General features: G+C 42.2%; 1 protein-coding gene across 1 annotated transcript; it reads left to right on the plus strand.

Annotated features, from left to right (window-relative positions):
* The first annotated feature begins 1,267 nt into the window (after window positions 1-1,267).
* Window positions 1,268-14,951, plus strand: LOC146252436 (sortilin-like). Its single transcript, XM_084679942.1, has 20 exons — window positions 1,268-1,886; window positions 3,579-3,638; window positions 4,139-4,212; window positions 4,324-4,426; window positions 4,732-4,893; window positions 5,149-5,222; window positions 6,793-6,842; window positions 6,972-7,099; window positions 7,388-7,532; window positions 7,711-7,866; window positions 8,795-8,901; window positions 9,358-9,460; window positions 9,695-9,866; window positions 10,101-10,291; window positions 10,744-10,933; window positions 11,294-11,410; window positions 11,731-11,839; window positions 12,078-12,190; window positions 12,437-12,566; window positions 12,685-14,951. The coding sequence occupies exons 1-20, from the start codon at window positions 1,620-1,622 to the stop codon at window positions 12,697-12,699; spliced, it is 2,466 nt and encodes an 821-aa protein (XP_084536068.1). The 5' UTR covers window positions 1,268-1,619; the 3' UTR covers window positions 12,700-14,951.
* Window positions 14,952-14,981: the final 30 nt, after the last annotated feature.

Genomic DNA, 14,981 nt, shown 5'->3' on the forward strand with positions numbered 1-14,981 from the left:
AGCTGTAGAGGAGACAGTAGCTTAAATGTTCTTAGGATGTAGGTGGTTGGCTGGCTGGTGGTAACCAATCAGTTTATCCCATATATAAACAGCACAGTACACATGAGACTCCAGGGTTGCCATTTTCCCTCCTCTACACCACACACATGACCACCGATCATGGGTTAGCTCAAGTCCAATCACATGCACAAAAAAATCTAATTAGCAAGAGAATCTGACTCACCAAACTTGCAAAGTAAAGACATCACATTTGAGACTGTAGTGAACAAATTATACTCTCATTCAACTCAATTTACAAACATGAGGATTGCTTGATTTAAAAAATCCTCCCCCCAACCCTAGTAAACTGAGAAAAGATTGATTTGTTAGGCAATGAGGTAGTTTCCTTTATTGTGAAATCTACATCAGTGGTATGCAGTGTGGAAAGTTAAATGTGAAGATTACGTTTAAAGAAAGAATGAATATATATATATAACTTTATTTGCAGACTCAAGGTCCAGATAGAAAATTACACATAACATATTACAAAATTATTAAATGAATAAAGAAATAAGAAAAAAAAAGGAAAATAGGACTACCAGGTTTACATCCAATTATAATCAAACAGTCTATAGACTGTAATGTAAAGTGCACATGTAAACTAAAATGATTGCTGCTAGACATGTAGCTTGTTCTAGAAGGGTTGCTTTTAGATGAACATGGATCTGATAATCATTCAGCCTTGCCTACCAGAAAACACTGAAGTCCAGATGTTCAATCCTTTTCTAAACCTCAGTACATTCAATTTATAATTGAAAATGATTGATACACACTTTTGATTCCTGTCTGGAAAGTGCTAAACATGTTTTCGTTTATTCTTGTTAATTCCTCTGGTATTATTTTACCTTCAAGGTTAGTAACAACATTTATAGTCAGATCAACTGTGCATATTTTAGACATTACATTTAGGGAAATGTGTGTTGGGTAAAATCATACAGTTTTGAGTAATGAGTCGTAATTTTGTAAATTTAATACTGACCACAAGTATTCTTGACAACAATAATTATGTAGTGAACACAAATGAGTTTTAGTTTACCATAATCTTATAATTGGGTCATACAGTTATTTTGTGCCACCAACCAAGCTTGACAATGGTTTGACAGCTGAAAAGCAATACTACTAGTATGCCCGCATGGATATCAACCAATCAGATGATTTAAATCTAGCGTCAAACGCAGGAATAGCCAATCTCAGTAGTGAATGTGCAAAGGTGTAGCAGGCTATGTCCCACAAAGAATTTGACGCTTCTTTATCTATGCTATATTGAATCGTTATGCACTGGGAGTTGTACAGTGAGCAGTAGAAGCAAAAGTGTAATAACCAGTTGTTTGCACCTATGACTTTTTTTCATTGAGATATATACATTTTTTCGCATTGCAGCAGGAAAAGGACTGCCCGCTGATCTTCGGAGCGCACCGCCTCGAAACGTCTATGACCGCCGCGAATACAAAGCCCGCAACACTCGCTGTCAGGACTACTGTTTTGTTGATGTCATCCGTGGTCGCGCAGGAGCGAACGTCAATTCCTCTCCAACAGTAGAACAAACAAAAATTACAACAATCTGGATTTAGTGCACGGCAATGATGGGAATCCTTGTGCACTGTGTTTTACTTCTTCTGTTTAATGTGTCGTTTGGTTTAGACGTTTCACGAAGAACCGCATACAATGGGCAAACAGTTTTTAGAAAGAGTCCTAGGCTAGATAAAGGGTCATATATTGAAAAGAGATCGGTTCCTGCCTGGCTTGCCCCAGCAAAGCACATGAGAAGTAGAAGAAGCACAGACCAAGGAAGCACCTGTAAAGCTCTTCAAGGATACGACACCAAGTTGTCTGAAAATACTCACAGCGTAAGTTTACCTCTCAGGTCCGGTTATTATGTGTAAATGTGCAACTGTTTTGACACAACATCATGTGAATGAAGATGAGAAAATGTACATTCAGTAAATATCTTATTCTACATTGTGTCCACAGGACTAGACTGTGGGCCATGGGATAGATGTGATTTTAGGACAGTCTTCCTTAAGCAGGAAACTTGACGGAAGACAACAGCAGCACGCGTTGATTGAGCCTTTCCCCCAACTTTCTGTTGACAGATAAACTGTAGTCAAAGAGCGAGAGTACAAGAAGTAACAATACTCTTAATTTATAAAAACTGTCATAGTTCATCATAGGGATAATCTATTTTTTGAAGGTACTTTCCTGAACAAATTGTATTTTGATCAGGCCTTCTAACACAGCCTTACAACATGTCTCATTCCCTATTCAAGGCCAGAGGGGCTGACTGTAAACACATACGTTTGTGTCTCAGTTACACCTCTCAAATTTTCCAGTAATGGCTCTGACCTATGGGCATGATAAAGCTAGTTATGAAAAAACTCAGCATGATGTGGTTGGCAGATGAAAACTAAAGATATTGAAACTACTTGGCTGTCTTGAGGGTTGTTTTCCTCAAATAACTTGTCAAAGTTTTAAAAATGTTCAGGACATAACTGGCATGGTTTCCATGCCAGTTTTCCCAAAAATATACTTTTGTTTCAAGTAAAATCTTGTCAGATCATAAATCCTCTCTTTATGACCAGTTGTATTTACTTTTGTCTAGGCAATATAGATACGTTATCTGTCTGAAATACCAGGAAAAAGAACCAACCATGACCCAGAGTCAGTACAGTTATGCTTGGATTGTTTGGGAAGCTAGCATGTAATTCTCAGAATTAAACCAAATACAGCTTGTATCCTGTTCTAGACTTACAAAGACTTAACAAGACACCCTACAAAGCCTGTCTTCCAAAGCTATTCTCACATGATACACTTGCACAGCAGCCTTGCCCAGACATTGAACCCTGTGACAGCAGGCAGGGTCTGGGTAATCTAAGGCTGAAAGCAGAATTCCAAGAGGCTCAAACTGGTGTGTTCTGTTTTAGTACTGTACTACTGTTTTGGTTCAGCTTTACCACTGGCAACTGGATGTTACACAATCTCTGAGGGTAGCTTGATGAGATTAGGGATTTAAGTGTTTTATTCAGTGCAACAGCAGCCAGGCCAGTGAAATGAAAGCATTTTGATCGACATCTTGTCACATGTAGTTTTACTAGATGTCAGGGGCCTAGTGGATGTGGTGCTTCACTTTCATTCAGGGAGCATGAGATGGATATTACATGTTGGAAGGACACAGTAAATGTGTTTAATTTTGTACAATGCTAACTAAACCATTGAACTTTCCTCTCTTCAGCTTGGTCTAATGTTTAATAAATTGGGTATCTATTCGAAAAGAGCTACTTGATTAAAATTTCCTTTTTTAGAAGTTTATCTAGCCTAATCTAAGTTACAGTATGAATCATTGACCCATGCATGATATGTCGACAGTTTTGACAGTGAGTTATGTACTGCAAAAAGGAGGAACGAATACTGTAGATGGTTTCACAAAAATGCAACCGCATTGAGGAACTAGTCTCTCAAGTTCTTTCAAATACAGCTAGTTCCTTAACCTGCACCTGATACACCTGTACTACCTGTTAACCTCACATGCTATGTCTTTTCAGTACACCTTCAATGACCTGAGTGGCTCTGTGTCACTGGCCTGGGTGGGAGATGGTACAGGGGTGAGTGCAAGTTTTTGTTCCTGATTCTGGATCTGCTGTCAACATCAGCAGGAATCAGTGTCCTGTCAGACAAGTGTCATACCACCCCTCCAATAATATTAATCAGCTGTGATATGATGACTAGGGAGTCAGGTGGCTGAGCGGTTAGGGAATCGGGTCAGTAATCTGAAGGTCACCAGTTCGATTCCCGGCCGTGCCAAAATCACGTTGTGTGCTTGGGCAAGGCACTTCGCCCTACTTGCCTCGGGGGAATGTCCCTGTACTTACTGTAAGTCGCTCTGGATAAGAGCGTTTGCTAAATGTAAATGACTGGACAAACCTGTCAAGATAGTCAACACAGCAGCTTGTATTTGATGGTGATTCTTGTGAATCTCACATTCCACCTCTCTGTGAAGGGATCTGTGTTTATCACCGTGGTAGAGGCCAGAGAAAGCTTGCTGAAAGCTGAGTCTCACACACGTTGGTCAAAGATAAGAGCTCGAATGTTTTGTTCCCCACAGGTCATCTTGGTTTTGACAACATTTCAGATGCCATTATTCTTGCTAAGATTTGGCCAGTCTAAACTTTATCGAAGGTAGGAAAAGGGGTATACTTGATATTTTTAAACAATCTTGTCAGTGTCAATACCCACACATAGAGATGAGAGGATGTTACTGACAGGCTGAACTCTTCTTCTGTCTATCAGTGGGAACTATGGGAAGTCGTTCCAGGATGTCACCAGCCTCATCAACAACACCTTCATCCGCACTGAGTTAGGAATTGCCATTGGTCCTGAGAACTCTGGGAAGGTAAGTCTTTTTTGTTTTGTTTTTTAAGTTGAGATGGTTTCGTTACTAGGTCGTTTGTATAGTATGTTTGGTCTAAATGTGAAATCTCTTGGAACCCAAGCAGACCTACCATGCAAGATATCTAATAGGGGTGTACACAAAACTGTACACAGAAGTCACGGTTCGGTACGTACCGTGGTTTTGGGGTCATGGTTCGATACCAAACTGTGACGTCCGTACCGTGAATTCGTGGTACAAATACATGTACCGCCACTACACCCCTAATATCTAATCAGTATTTGGTCTGCATGTTCTCTGTCCCTCAGGTTATCCTAACAGGCCAGGTGTCTGGAGGCAAGGGCTCACGTATCTTTGTCTCCAAGGACTTTGGGAAGAGTTTCAGCCACCTTGACCTTCCCTTCACCACCCTGATGCAGATCACCTACAACCCCCACGATTCTAATGTCCTTATGGCCATCAGCAATGTTGTAAGTGTGTGTGTGTGCGTGTTTGTAGGGGGTACATAGTGGAAACCATTGAAGAGCAAGTAGAAATGTATTACTATTGGCAAATATTCTATTCCTGAATATATACTTGAGTCATTGTACATGACTCAAGTAATAGACTGTACTATAAATATTTTAGTCAAAGACTAGATAACGTTAAACGGAGGTGGATAGCTACACTATTCAGTATATGCAGAGTACCTGTGTAGTGTTGTTGGAATCCATTTTGTGCTTCAGAATGAGCTGTGGCTATCAGAGGACTTTGGGGAGAACTGGAAGAAGCTCCATAGCATGGTGTGTCTGGTGAAATGGTAGGAGACTTCAATTCCCAAAGTACACCTGCCAACACTATCTCTCAAACTCCATTCAGAAAGTTGGGAGTGTTTGGAGCCAACGTTCAAGCTCCATTTTTTCCAGCCTTAAATTCTAGTCTTAATTACAAAACACCTGAAAGTAGAAGCCTGAGCCAAGGTGCAATATAATCCAGGAGCTGGCCCTTCATGTATCCGGGACACTTAATGTTTTATGTTTATTGTTACTTAGAGACACACAGATTCACAAAATCTCCATAACCAAGAGAGTGCCTATGCAGAGGAACAATGCACAGTAACACAACCACACCTCAGTCATTTCCCTGAAGCACACACACACAGATAACACACGTAAAGCTTTGTCCTGAGATTCCCAAACTTTAGATAAGGTGTGTATCAGGAAGAAGTAGCTAGCCAATAATGGTATACGTCCGTCCCTAGACTAGTCTCATTAGTGGACCATGTTAGCTTATGGTCATGCCTGGTCTCAGGCTCCATAATGAGCATAGTTATTCTTGAGAGCTATGTGGAGGAAAGACTTCATCCCACTAAGTTCCTGAAGGTGGATAGTTACCTGGGGTGGATTCAATGGAATGATGTTTGCCTGGCTCAACCTCCTGCAGGCAGGGAGGCCCATTAGTTTCAGAATTTGAATGAGCTTCCATTAGTCTGAGCTCGATGTGGAAGGAATACCTCCCATCCCCCTCTGTTGTGAAGTAGTGTACATCCTACAGTACTAAAAGTGAGCTATAAAACCGCCTTGCAGCAGGCTGTGTTTTAACTAGCCAAACAGTGGGGCCTTATCTGGAAGTTGTCTCGTTTTATTTTTTTATTTTTTTTAAAGCTATGTTACTTGTAAATGTTTGTTTAACAAGGGCTACCAACTCTCCAGTACTAAGAGGGTGTTTAACAGGAGAACTGTTCTACAGTAACGCGCTCTCTTTTTTTCCTCAACACACACAGACCTTCATCCCACGAGGCTTAACCTTGATATAAAGAGTCCGTGACAGAAAATAGGTCAAGCCTAACTAGAGCAGGAGAGTCTGTCAAGTCAAACACAACACTCGAAGCAAAATACATATTTAGGAAGGGCAGGGCCTTAGCGGCCAAATGCAGAGGGTACGTTATAACCATTGACATGTGATTCCACACTATTGGCATGAAAGTGCCAATGCTAGTAACCAGGCTCCTACTGTAGGTAAACAGGAAGACACTGCATTGTTTGTCCTGCTGCAGTTTCCATGCAACTGAGGAATGAAGCATGAAAACAGTCTAAAACTCCTTTATGGTGTCTTGGGCAAGTTAAGCTTATACCAGAACAGTTCAGCATGTGGCCAGGGTAGATCCAGTGCTTTGCGTGGTCATAGCTGACACATTGATCTGTTTATTCATAATATCATCCACACAAGCTCATATTGTCCAAGTTCTGTATATTCATTTCTGACTGTCGACTGATGAGCCAACGTCTAGATGTGGAGTACTGTAACAATGTTTACAATGTCTTGTCTGTGTGGTGATATGCTGGGGACAGCTTTTCTGACCTGTCTGTCACTTATATTTGATTTCACAGGGGGATGGACAACGCAATTTTCTTTACAACCATCATGAATGGATCTTGCAGTAAGCGACATACATTCATTGACAGAGTAAAGTAGAATGTTATAAACGAAAAAACCATTACTTTATTAGTATCGAGAAGTAAAAAATCAAGAAATAGTTTCAATGTATGTGTTTGTTTTCTTCTTCCAGGTGACAGGGGGAAGCTAGATCTGAGGAAGACATCAGACTATGGGAAAAGCATCAAGACAGTTGCCAGTAAGATCTTCTCTTTTGGCCTCGGTGGACGTTTTCTCTTCGCCTCAGTAATGACCGGCAAGGTTGGTACAGCTGGATTGGTGTCAACTAGCTATCAGGCCTGACAGATAGTGTTTCACTGTGGTTTCTGGAAGGATTGGGTGTGTGAGGGGTATGGGTGTGAGTATTTGTTTTTAAACGTTCTAGTGTTTTCATTGTGTGTGTGAGGGGTGTTTCCCTAATCATTAGCATCTTGTTTGTATGTCTACAGTTTATTTGTTTGTTTTCTATGACCTGGAAGCTCTGGTTGATGGTGTTTCTCTCTTTCTCTCTCTCTTTCGCTTTGTATCTCCACCCCCCCCCCCCCCCAGGAAACATTGAGGATGATCCATGTGTCAGTGGACCAGGGGGAAGTATGGAATATGGCTCAGCTGCCTGCCGTTGGTCACGAGCAGTTCTACTCTATCCTGGCAGCGAATGATGACATGGTGTTCATGCATGTGGATGATGCAGGGGGTAAGTCGGTGTACCGACAAACTAAACTGTCTGGACCTTACAAGCCCCTATTATCTATTGGTTTCCCCATTGTGTTACACCTTGCAATGCATTTGCTGTGTGCCTGTTTCTCTGCATGTTTGTGTTATGTTGCAATTTCATTCGATGGAATGCTATTTCAAAGTAATGTCCATCTCAGACACAGGAATTGGAACCATATACGTGTCTGACGATCGTGGAACGGTTTACTCCAAGTCTCTGGAACGTCATCTCTATACCACCACAGGGGGTGACACTGACTTTGTAAATGTCACCTCCTTACGTGGGGTCTTCATCACCAGTGTCCTTGCTGAGGGTACGTAGACATACATGGACACACGGTTGCATGCTTAAGCACTTCTTCACATACTTTTTCTGTAGTTTCTCCAACTTCCTCCTCCCCAAGTCAAACACGCACACCCCTTTTCCACCAAGGCACACTTAAGGCCCAAACCCCAAACCAGTTCTTTGTGTTTCAACAGCAAACGAGCTGGCTCCCAACTAGGAAAACTTGTTCCGGAGCTGCATCAGCACTTAGCTGCTCTAGAACTGTTCCACTTATGTGGGCTTGTATTAATTGTGCTTCTACTTTGGCTTCAGCAATAGCTTGGACATCAAATCCAAACAGTGATCTGAACAGGAGACAAACTGTCTCTTTGCACTGTGGTCCTCAGCTGAAATACAACATAAACTCAAGGGAGCTTTGAGAGCAAAGCATGTATTTAAACAAATCTAGTGCAAGATGGCTACTGTTATGGTTAGTTTTTGTTAGACAGAAATGTTGAACAAATAACAAACCAAAGATGTTGCTTGCGCCTAACGTTGCTTGGAAAGCAGAGACTTATACAGACATACACGATGACAAGATGACATCATGGAAAAACAAAACAGTTCTTAGAAGGTTGAACCAACCAGAACCAGTACAAGGTTCACATTGGTGGAAAGGGAAACACACACCTCATCTGCTTGTATCTTGGCTCTCTTTTTCTCTCTCTTTTTCTCTCTCTTTCTCTCTTTTGTTCTTTCTTTCTTTCCTTCTTTCTTTCTTTTTCCCTCTGTCTCTATCTCTCGCACTGACTTGCACATGCTAATTCTCTCTCTTTCAAACACCCACAAAAACTAGATGTGACCGTGTAGTAACTTTGGTTTCAGACTTGAGGCCTGTCGTGTGAATATTTCATCAGCTGTGCACCCTGAGACGAAGGGTGTGTACGCATTTAAAGTGGTTCCACTTGTTCTTCTAGATAACTCGGCTCAGACAGTAGTGTCCTTTGACCAGGGAGGGGAGTGGCTACCTGTACATAAACCAGTCAACAGCAGATGTGACTCCACAGCAAAAGACACAGAAAAGGTAAATATTAAACCATATGAAGGTGCGGGCCTTAAAGAAGTTTGAGTTAGGAGTAGAGTTTCGCATGAGGATGCAACAAGAAACAGAGACTTAAGATAATAAAAGATGAATCGATGGCAACAATGTCATGGTGCGTTAAAATGTCAGACATAAAATTGGCACTTGTTGTAATTATTAGATTATTTATATCTAGGTCGATATATTTCACATTTACATTGTGTTAGATTCATGTGGTCTGAAGTTGAAGTTTATTGCCATTTGCCAGTGTGGGGTGTGTAGTCAGGACTCATTTAGTATGCACATCGCCTGGGGAAATAAGCTGTCATGGAACCATTGGTGTGCAATCATGTGATGGCATTGTGTCCCACTTGTTCTGACGTGCAACCAACTAATAAACAAATGCAGATATTTAGCTTGTTAGGTCTCTAACGCCTCCTTCTGGGTTTGTCTCTGCAGTGCAGTCTCCACATCCATGCTGCTTACAGCACAGGAACGGGGCTGAACGTCCCAATGCTTCCCCTGACTGAGCCCAATGCTGTGGGCCTCATCCTAGCTCACGGTACGGTTCCACTCTAATGTCAATGTAAGAGCTTAACTACATGGAATTGACCAGAACAGCCTTGGTATTTTGGTTCACAACGTGCAAGATATCCTTGTTGATAACTTATCCTAGCCAAGGAATGCTTTCGGACCGTCCATGATATGATACTGCCTTTCAACTTTTGGGTTTATGGCCGTGGCTATATAACCGGTCCACTGCTGCTGTCTCTAACCTTTGTTGCCACGCCTACAGGAAGCGTAGGCGATGCCCTCTCTGGGCTGGTTCCTGACGTGTTCGTGTCGGACGATGGGGGCTACTCCTGGCTGAAGGCCCTCAGGGGCCCCCACCATTACGCCATCTTGGACTCGGGGGGTCTGTTGGTGGCTGTGGAGCACAGCAACACTGAGCCTGTCAACCAGATCAAGTGAGTTGCACAAAAAGAGAATGGAGGTCACCTGGATCTGTGTTTGTTTGATACAGACACGTTTGTTTTGAAATTCAAAATGTCTATTTTGGCCTGGCAAAATCCTTAAAAAAAAGGTTTAGAACACCTAAAGAATCATGCCATTTTCATTGCGTTTAATGAATATAAATAAATGTAAAAAACATACAGTAACCCTCATTTTCTGAATCTTTTCAACGTCCTGTTTCTGGGTAGGTTTTCCACAGACGAGGGCCAGTGCTGGCATGTGTACAACTTCACCGAGGAGCCCATCCACTTCACAGGCCTGGCCTCGGAGCCTGGCGCACGCTCCATGAACGTCAGCGTCTGGGGCTACAGGGACACGATCATCAGCCAGTACTGGATCTCTTTCACCATCGACTTCAGGGAGCTGCTCACCAGGGACTGTGAGTGACACACAGGAAGTTCCAGTGCTTATATATGGGGTCAGATGGCTGGGCGGTTAGGGAATCGGGCTATTAATCAGAAGGTAGCCAGTTCAACTCCCGGACGTGCAAAATTACATTGTGTCCTTGGGCAAGGCACCTTACCCTACTTTGCCTCGGGGAATGTCCCTGTACTTACTGTAAGTCGCTCTGGATAAGAGCGTCTGCTAAATTACTAAATGTAAATGACAAAATGTATATCGTACCAAACCAAACACATCCAAAGGAAACTAGAGATGGATTTGAGGTTGTTTGGCTTATGTGATATAACGTTCCCAATGCACTGGTTTTGCAGGCACATACTAGGGCGCATGCTTCCTTAAGTTTGGAAAGTTGTGTGAAGAGAGCTATAAGTTAATACAACAGTGGTATTTTATGTATTTATGTATGTATTTTAAACATATTCATTTCAGGCCTGGACAAGGACTACGTAGAGTGGCTGGCACACTCTGATGACATCAGCGACCCTAACGACGGATGCATGCTCGGTTACAAGGAGCGCTTCTTGCGTTTGAGGAAGGACTCTGTGTGCTGGAACGGACGAGACTACATGGTCAATAAGGAGCCCACCCCCTGCCCCTGCACTCTGGACGACTTTCTTTGGTGAGAACCCCCCCCCCACCACCACCACCACCACCACCACCACCATCACTACCACCCCCACCACCACCACCACCACCACCACCACCACCCCCACCACAACCACCACTACCACCCCCACCACCACCCCCACCACCACCACCCCCACCACAACCACCACTACCACCCCCACCACCACCCCCACCACCACCCCCACCAGCACCACCACCACCCCCTACTTCTGATGAAAAAGTTAAGGGTAAAATCCCCTACTGTTGACAGCATGTTACTTTACATAAAATGTGAAATATCCTGTCCCAGTTCCCTGGATAGAGCGTGTTCCTGAAGCTTTGTCTGATCGCACTCCGCTCTGCCCCCTTGCAGTGACTTTGGGTACTACCGCAAAGAGAACAGCTCTGAGTGTGTAGAGCAGCCGGACCTGAAGGGGCAGATCCTGGAGTTCTGCCTGCAAGGCAGGGAGGAGCAGCTGCAGACCAGCGGGTAAGACAAACCACCAGCATACCTCTGGGGATGAGTACAGCTCAGTGGTCAGAGCATTTGACTGCAGATCAAGAGGTCGCAGGTTCCAATTTCCATGTGTGCCGCTTTGGACAAATGTTTCTGCCAAATTAAGATAGTATCGTAGGATTATGATAATTTCATCATCATCCCTGTGTCATTACTGTTCAGTGTGCTTTCATTTTTTCTTTTTTCTTGCAAATAAAGTTAACGGGTTGCGTGTACAAAACACTGCTTAAACAACAATCTTAAAAACATTTTAATGGGACTATTCACGTGTCTCTCCCTTGTCCACTCCTTAGTTATAGGAAGATCCCAGGGGACAAGTGTAAGGGAGGAAATATGCCTGAGCGCAAGGAGATTGACCTGAGCAAGAGGTGTGTCAGCGACCTGTTGGGTCCAGAACTCCTGGTGAGTCCTGCCATCACAGACACCAATGTTGTCAGTAAATCAACTTTGTACTGCATGTAGAACTTCTGCATAAGTCTGAGCAGGTAGAACATGATTGAATAGGGAATATAGTACAAATTTGAGGGAGAAATAATGTTCTCATTGTATACGTACGCACCCCCCCCCCCCCCCCCCCATTTTGTTTATTTCTATTGTATCTATCAATTCCTTCCCTCACTCTGGCTCTCTGGATCTTCAGACAAAGGTCCATAGCTCCAGCTCTGTGCCTATCGTGGTGACGGTCATTATCATCATGCTGCTCGGCACTGTAGCAGGGGTCTTCTTCGTCAAGAAGTATGTCTGTGGTGGACGGTAAGATCATATTTGTATATATATATATGTATATATATTATAAGAACATAGAGACCTAACTGTGGTAGACTGTCAAAATTGGTTTGTAGCCGTGTGCGTTTTAGAAAGGAGCAATTTCATTTCATCTTCTACACAAACACACACACACACACACACATTGGAGTACAGCCACATGGCAGAATGATCCACACACACAAACACACAGCACTAATCAGGTTTTGTGCATGGGTTGACTGGCTCCTGCAGGTTCCTGGTTCACAGGTACTCAGTGCTGCAGCAACATGCCGAGGCCAATGGCATTGAGGGAGAGGACGAACCACTGGAAACTACCCACACTCCGAACGGCAAGGTGGAATTCCATGACGACTCAGATGAGGTTTGTACACACACACACACATCCTTATAGACACATGCTCAAAGACCTAATGGGTGTTTCAGTTGATGCTGTTATCTGTCTGAAACAGCAGGTCAATAAGAACATTGTTTGTTTTCAGGACCTTCTAGAATAGCTGATAGAACCTGCTGCATTATGGAGGAAACTGGTCTCCAGCCCACCCAGTGGCTGGCTGCTACCTTGTCTCTATCTTGCTACTTCCTGCTTCTTCTCTCCGCTGTGACCTCTGACCTCCAGCACCTGTTGGAGAGCCTTAGGTCACCCTGCTCTCATCCGTGAGGTGTCCAATGAATGTATAAAAGCTTTCTGAGTCTCAGATAGTGTTGAGGACCACAGAATCAGGGGGTGGGGAGAGTCCCTGGTAATAGGAAGATAATTTTTTCCTTACTCTGTTACTTAAATGATCAGTGAAAGATGCCATCCCACAGTTTCTTTTTATTTATTTTTTACAAATGCTCTTAAATATTTTTGTGAATGCCTGCATAGCATGACACCCCAAACAAGGCAAGGGCGTTACTACTACTGAATTAAAATGAGTTGTTTGGTTGACCCACCCAAAATCAGGGTAGCATATTAAACTGGGGAAAATAGTAACAGATCAAGAGAGTTAACAAACAATAATTACTGACGGGGTCAACCCTCTCCCATCAAGTGGGAAGGTTTTTGCACCCACTTTGTTATTTGGTTCTCTTCAGCCTCTGCACTTGTACATAAACATCTGTGTTTGACTTCTGTAATTGCAACTGCTGTAGGTTGTTGTGGCTTGACAACATGTATCAGCTGAGCCACTGAGTTCCAAACATGAAACTCTCTTTAAGTATTTGCCTACATTTAAAAATGCTACTGGAAAATCTCTATATGCATTTAGCGTGTGATAGCAATACCATGTTTGGAGGAAGTCTGTTGGAACAAGCTTTCAGAGCATAAATGATATCCTACCAAATCTGTTGATTCTTAATCAATCAGCCAAACCTAACCTAACATGTGCTCAACACACATTTCCTATTGGCATGTTTTGATGGAGTTAGGTCTGCACATCTTGAGAATTGGTTGGCAGTTGTAACTGCCTAAAGCACAAGATAATTTATATGTGAAGTCTCTTAAAAAATGTTATTCCTTAAATGAAGTAAAACAAAATAAGGATTCTGCAATAACAAACAAGTTCCAAAATGTGAAACAGAAAAACTATCAATCTAACTCTGTTATAAAACAGAGTCAAACAGGAGTAGGAGCAAATATGTAATTATGTAAATGTAGTATTTGGTTGATAGATTGAAGCCATTTTAAGAATGAGATTATTGGGTGTGGTAATGTGAGCTGTTTAACCGAATAATTTGAGTTCTGCACTGTATGTGTTGTAGTGAATATGAGATGAGCATATACTACTGGGTCATATCTTGATAGTGGTGACAGGGTCCTGGATTTAGAATATCTCGCAAAGCTACAGTAGGCCCAACTAGGGTGGGCTGATCTTAGTCAACAGCAACACAAATCTGGGTAAATACATTTGTTACACATACACTTGGTTAATGATTTTGTCAATCGGAAGCACAACAGATATATCTGCTCCATACCTTTCACAGGATCTCCTGGGCGTGTATGCTTTTTTTTGTTTCTAAAGGTTTTTGTCTTTGTTTTGTGTCATTGCCCCATTGTAGGTTTTATGTATTTATAACAGCCAGGTTAGGAGTACATGTGTGCTAATTGTTATACAAGTGCCTAGACTGGGAATGGGACATGTGCCTTCCCAATGAGTGGCGAGTCGTTGTGCTCAGTCGTCTGGTATCATCAGTGTACCCACGGTTACGTCTGTCTGGTCAATGGTACCCCTTTGTTGCACTTGCTACTTCTGTTTAAATATTTAATCTTCTCAATGAATTAAATATATCTTTAGACTGCTTCATAGAAGCTACCCGCATGATTTACAAAACAAATCCAATTTTTCCAGTAAAAATAAGTCTTCAATCCATATAACAAGCTATATTTGTTTCGTTAATGCTATATTAAATAACTTCCTAAATAGTGTTTACTTAATATGACAGATAATCTGTACCTGAATACAATTATGAGCATTTGCTTACTATTCATTGGTTTAAAATGTGTTACAGGGAAAATATAGCTGCTACACTTTAATTGGGGAGTCAATTATCAGTCTTATTTAATTTGCAGGTCGACACACCTTAGGGGTACTGGGGGGCTGGGCACATTTTTCTTACAATTTAAAATGTCGTAAAATGTTATTTGTTGTGATGGCTATGTAAATATCCAATTGCATCTTTGTATCTGCAGTGTTTTTCTCTTCTGTATATTTGAGACTATTTGCTTTGAGTTGACCAATAAATTTACTTGTCCCTTTGCTTCTTTCAATATCTTGGCTGATTGTTGTATGGACCCCAA

Source organism: Hypomesus nipponensis, chromosome 18 (genome assembly GCF_054491055.1).
Source record: "Hypomesus nipponensis isolate SF chromosome 18, ASM5449105v1, whole genome shotgun sequence".
Taxonomy (NCBI): domain Eukaryota; kingdom Metazoa; phylum Chordata; class Actinopteri; order Osmeriformes; family Osmeridae; genus Hypomesus; species Hypomesus nipponensis.

Excerpts from the sequence above, each read along its gene's own strand:
- LOC146252436 (XM_084679942.1), top strand. The coding sequence starts at position 1,620 with ATGATGGGAATCCTTGTGCACTGTGTTTTACTTCTTCTGTTTAATGTG. Across the intron at positions 4,894-5,148 it reads TTATGGCCATCAGCAATGTT|AATGAGCTGTGGCTATCAGA; the intron begins GTAAGTGTGTGT and ends TTTGTGCTTCAG. Across the intron at positions 10,934-11,293 it reads ACTCTGGACGACTTTCTTTG|TGACTTTGGGTACTACCGCA; the intron begins GTGAGAACCCCC and ends GCCCCCTTGCAG.